General features: G+C 35.9%; 1 protein-coding gene across 1 annotated transcript in view; it reads right to left on the bottom strand.

Moving 5' to 3' along the window:
- LOC140338502 (5-hydroxytryptamine receptor 3A-like) overlaps positions 1–5,957 on the bottom strand; it is an 11,606-nt gene that overhangs the window by 3,829 nt on the left and 1,820 nt on the right. The window contains exons 2-5 of the mRNA XM_072422741.1: positions 4,620–4,664; positions 3,153–3,262; positions 1,153–1,325; positions 247–407 (exon numbers count right to left, since the gene is read on the bottom strand). Coding sequence (XP_072278842.1) covers positions 247–407; positions 1,153–1,325; positions 3,153–3,262; positions 4,620–4,664 — 489 coding nt within the window. The remainder of the gene's footprint in view (positions 1–246; positions 408–1,152; positions 1,326–3,152; positions 3,263–4,619; positions 4,665–5,957) is intronic.

Raw genomic sequence — 5,957 nt, 5'->3', positions numbered from 1 at the left:
TAATAATAATAATAATATTACGATCTCTGATTCATTGACCTGTTTAAACAGAATACTACCAAACATGCTTTAGTTTGCAGGACAGAGGTAGGTTCCCCCTAATATATAACGCTGTGTGTCAATTTTTTTTATACACAAAAATAAACAATAGAACCAAATTATAATATTCATAACAGTAATACCAGAAAATACAGAATAAAATAAAATGAGAAAGTATGTTAAATAGTTCAGATTGTGATTCCTTACACTGTAAATGACTTGGCTGTAGTCATCTCCCTCGCTGGTGATTGTTGTGTTGTGCACAGTTACTGCCTGAAGCTTCCAGTCGTTTTTTGTGGTAAACACATCAAATGCATTTTTGTTGACAACTGATGAGTTGCTTTTTGGCCACATAATTATATCTGAAACTATACAAAGCGACACAATTGCTAGTATATATTTAATTCTAATTACAAGGCAATATATCAAACATCAAAAGAACAGTCTTTTGCCAGGATATTGGCAATGGAGTGGCAATTACAAACAAGCTTATGTCCCCTCTGTTCTTTACATCATTCTCTATAGCTGCATACACACGTGCAATAATAGTCCTAGGAAAGGATCTTGCACGATCCTTTTCAACGACTAGCACTGCACGATGCATGAACAAGCGCTGTACATACATCACCGTTTGGCTCTATGCAGAAGGGAGGGGGAGAACAACGGAGCGGCACCCTGCTGTGCGCTCTCCCCCTTCCCCTGCATTAGGATCGTTCGTCATCCATCATCTGTAGATCCGCCAGGATGGTCATTCAGACAATGAACGATGGGCACTTTACACATGCCACGATTACACGATTCTCGTCCGATATTGGCCAATTATTGGGTGAGAACCATTGGACATGTACGTAGCTTATGTCAATGTAATGGGACGGTAAATTCACAGATTAGATTTCTGATCACTATAGATGGTCATGCACAGGTCTCTGACAATAATGAATGGTACATAGTACATTGAAACGTTTATTCTTCTCCATAGAAAAATGGAGGATCAGATCCCACATGTTGAGATAAGGTACTTTTTTTATGTTTACTTTTATCCAGCATAGGCTACAAACCATACAAACATTTTGCACAAATAAATATAAATTATCAAACTTCAAGACAGCCTACCTGTGTACACATAAGATCCAAATGAGAGTCTGCATGTCTGGTTATCAAATGGGAACTTAAAAATGTCCAAATTGCAGGTGCTGACAACACGTAGTGGCATTGCATTGGTGACCTTCCCATAGCTGTGCAGTTTATAATATGGAATTTGAGGAGACTTATCATCATTTTCCGTCCTATGGTGCAAGAAATAAGATGGACAACAAAGCATAATTTAAATCTCCCCATCACTGGGCCTGTTTTATTAAAACTGGAGAGGGTACACTTTAAACTGTGAAGCTGGATGATCCAGCAAACCTGTAATGGTAAATTACTTTGACGAAATCCATTCCAGGTTTGCTGGATCACCCAGCTTCACTGATAAAAGTGTATCCTCTCCACCCCCAGAGAGCTCTAATAAATCAGAGAACGCGTTTTAATTACTTGATATAACTAATTTTCTAAGATCAGGAAACAGGTACATGGTATAGTGCTAGGCATATCACGTGTTAGCCATCCCCTATCTATATTCACATCACACCTTACTCAACTTCTGTCATACACAGGCAATAAAACCCCCATGTAATAAACTTTGTCTGACATTTGCACAACTCATTCCTCATATAGTAAAATTTACCAGTCTGTCAGACATCGCTGATTCAGGTACCCCTGGGTATTAAATGCCCAATCTTTACCTTTTAGGTAATGATATTATTCTAGCAACGGATTATTTTGATTCTTTGAAAAAAAGGTTTTGGTTTCTCTTTAATGGAACTGGTTTAATGATATATAGATTATCTACAATAAAGGCACCACCTGGACCTGACCTGAGTTATTATTAATACACAGTATTTATATAGCACCGACATATTACACAGCTCTGTACAAAGTGCATAGTCATGTCACTAGCTGTCCCTCAAAGAGCTCACAATCCAATGTCCCTACCATAGTCATATGTCTTTAATACAGTCTAAGGGCAATTTTGGGGGGAACCCAATTAACCTAACTGAATGTTTTTGGGATGTGGGAGGAAACCAGAGCACCTGGAGGAAACCCATGCAAAGATGGGGAGAACCTGCAAACTCCATGCAGATAGTGTCCTGGTTGAGTCATCTGCTTTTTTGTATTGCTTATAGTTATGGGATTTATTTAGGTTCTTCCTTTCTCTTTTTTTTTCTTCGTTTTCCTTTCCTTCCATTTCTTTCCTTCCTTCATTTTTCTTTATCCTTTCCTCCCTCCCTTCTTCCAGTCCCTCCCACTATCTTCCATGATAGTGATATCTTCTTTATTTCATGACATCTCTATGCACCTTATTAAGTTAAAGAAGGAAAGAGGGGTTTGGTCTTTTCTATGGGCAGGGGAATTCTACAGGTTTGTGATGGTTCTGTTTGCTCCAAATTTATATTGTTGCAACTGGTGTGAATTCTTGTATGAGCACTGATTACATCTAACCTCATATTTTGGTATCATGATTCAGATGTCTTTGCTGTTTGTTTCTTATGATTTTAATGCTTTTTTGATTGATAAAAAATACTAATAATGTGAGATCAGGAAGAAAAAATGCATACACCCAATAAATTCAGTTTGAAACTTTGTTTCTTTTTAATGTACTTAGTCTAACAAATTGACATCACAGCCACAAAAACAGGCCGCTCTCTTTGATAGGACAGTGATGGTAGTTTATTGGTGAGTGGAAGAGAAAAGGATGGAGAAATGGAAGCCAAGTCACGATTACAAATGATAGGGTGCAAATATTATATAGAACTATTAGATACCAAGGAATGAGAGGACAAAGAAACCCACTAACGTCTTCAAGCTGCTAAAAACACCCAAATCCAAAAAAAAGCTTTTGACAACCATACTTTGTATGGCACCTGGACATTTCTGTTATTTACTTTGATTTCGGAGTTATCTGTGAGCAACTAACTGAACACAAGTCTCTATCAATTCTCTATCCCATCTCATAGCTTCCAAGAGCTTTCAGGTTTAGAACTACAATTACAAATATAAATGATCCCACTTACATTTCATAGATGTAAAGGTCTGGCTTCCAGAAATAATCACTGTTAACAAGCATTTTCTTTATTCCACAAAAGTCATCTGGGTTCCAACTAATGAATTCATCTATCCAGGACTAAAAAATTCAAATGAGAAGAAAATAACAATAACGTAATTCTGGTGAGGTAAAAAAAAAAACCATAGGCTGTAGTGTAGTCCCCCTAAATTTCTTTGAGGTCTATTTTGTGGCCCCTCAATGTAATTACTGGCCAAGTTTTATAATTAATATTAATAAAAATAATAATAAACAGGATTTATATAGCGCCAACATATTATGCAGCGCTGTTCATTAAAAACACTTGTAACAAATGATAACTGGATATAAGTTAGGATTTAACATTACGAGGGGTCCTAGTACCCAAATGATCTACATCTAATATAAATAGGTCTTAAAGCATGAGAGCTCTTCTTTTCTTTTTTCCGTAATCTTGTAGATATTCTGCATTTTTTAGTATTTATAGGTCAGTATGGGTCAAGGAAAGAGGATTCCATTCTTTCGTACATTCTTTTCATCTACCAAAAAAGAGGGCAGTAAATTGGCCCAGTGCGACTTTCCCACTGCGGGAATGCTGGATATTTCTAATGTTTTCTCTAGTCCACCCATGTGTATACAACAATAACATGTAATACATAATGCATAATACACTGCTCCTAGATACAGGACTGTAAATGTTGAGGTATGATATGCTCCTTTTTTTTTAGGCCTGGGCTACAGGGGGCATTTGCCTGGTGGGCCAGTAATAGGATGTGTTGGGCTGGCAAGGGTAAGTAAGGGTAGCACAGCTGAGCTGGACATTGCAGCCAGCCACAAGCCTGAAATCCCTTATAAATCCTGTCCTTACCTTAGCTGGTGACTGGATAGTAAAAGAAGACTGATAAACTCATGTCCATGCCACTTTGCTATCACCTCCTTTTAGCAGATGTTTACTGTAACTCAGCTGCTATAAACTCTGCTGTACAGCAAAATGCAATAAACTGCTTCTGTTACTTAATAATTAAAATAAATGTATTGAGTAATAATGAATACATAGCTGGATTACATTTTATCTTTTCTATTTCCCAGAAATTATTATACTCTTGGTAAAAAAATAATGCAGAGCCCCTAACACCTGCAGGTATACTGGGAATTATTGGGACGTTACTGCCATCTGCTGGTGATAACAGATAACATATCACATATAATTAATAGTTACAGCTGAACATACACTATAATAATACATAAAATAATCCAATGCATTTTGGCAACATAACTTTTTACTGTAAAACCCCTTTAAAAGGCTATATTAACACAAACAAAGTTTGTATATTATAGCAAGATTTATTGGCTTAGAAAAGGAGGTTTAAAGTGGATTTCTCATCGTCACAATTTACATGAATCAGTAAGGTCTATTCAAAAACAAAAATTTTAAAAGGCTTACTACATGAGTTCTTACCAAGTAGAACCAGACAAAGATTACAGCAGTTTGCTTGCTCATATCCTGTAACAAAAAGAAGTTGATATAATATAGAGGTGACATTAATAAGATAAGATTGCAGGTTAAATTCACTGTAAACTACCAATCATTAATTTGTTGGTAGTAGTGACGTCACTTCTTCCTGACCACAGGTAACCACAATCATTGGCAGCCTTTTTAACCTTATTAACTTGGAGGAACCCTTGAAATGTTTGCAGGTGATAAGAAAGGATAACAGAGGTAACTATACATACCTCATACAAAGAAAAAAAAGTATACAAAGAACAAGAAAGAAAAATAAAATATGAGATAGTGATAACATATATAATAGCATGACTAAACCTACAATATGTAGTGAAAGAAGACTCTAAAATCAAATACAACGCCAAAGGAAAGGCATTGCAAATCACGATCAGCATAACAATCAATGACTTTGATAAAAGTTTACACAAAAAAAGTTTCGGGGATTTTAATATAGCTAAAATTTTTAAATAGCATTTAGTATACCTAGAGTATATATATATTCATATATATATAAATTTTAAACAAAATAATATAAAAGTGTTATTTGACACAGTAAGAAACATGGTTTGCAGGTTCAAAAAACAAATGGAATTCCTTTTTCTTCTTCTATGGGTTCCTAACTTCTCTTATGATACAAATGTTTTCCTCTTTCACCACCATGAAAACAGTCAAACACACTCACCAGACACAGTAAAACCTCCAGGGACCCATTTATAGACCCATTTAAAAAGTTTAAATTAGGTTTGATTGCTGTTACCTGTTACATATTTGAAGTAAATAACCCTAATTAAAAGTTTCATTCACTCAAATCCAGCAATTAATTGTCTTTTGTTGGCACTTTAAAAAATTGGCCATCAATTGGTGACAAAAGATTTACATTGCGGCTGTGATAATCACTTTTTGGTTGATCAAAAGTGTCAATCACGGTGTTTGAAAAAACACAATTGTTCTCCAATGTGGCCTATGGGGTTATGTTTTATCAAAAGTGCAATCACCATCTTTAAAAGTGAAAGTGGTTATCTACAAAAACTGGCAATCTTGCTGAAAGGTGTCTTCAACTGATCTCTACTTGAAAAACTGAATTATTTGTGTATAGCCTGTTACTAAGTCTGTTTGTCCCCAGGTCTCCAATGCAATAAAAGGTCTGTTAGTGCCCACATATATTAAAGAGAGCTTATCATGTTTTCTAGGTCACTCAGGATCCCGTAAATAGTGCTATTTTTAAAAATTTAAAGCGGAGGACCACTCTGCTTCCATCTTCCCCTCCGCAGAGATAAAGACTGAAGGAGAAAC

The sequence above is a fragment of the Pyxicephalus adspersus genome, chromosome 9 (assembly GCF_032062135.1).
Source record: "Pyxicephalus adspersus chromosome 9, UCB_Pads_2.0, whole genome shotgun sequence".
NCBI lineage: Eukaryota > Metazoa > Chordata > Amphibia > Anura > Pyxicephalidae > Pyxicephalus > Pyxicephalus adspersus.
The sequence above is the reverse complement of the archived record's forward strand: the minus strand, read 5'-3'. Positions and strand labels throughout refer to the sequence as shown.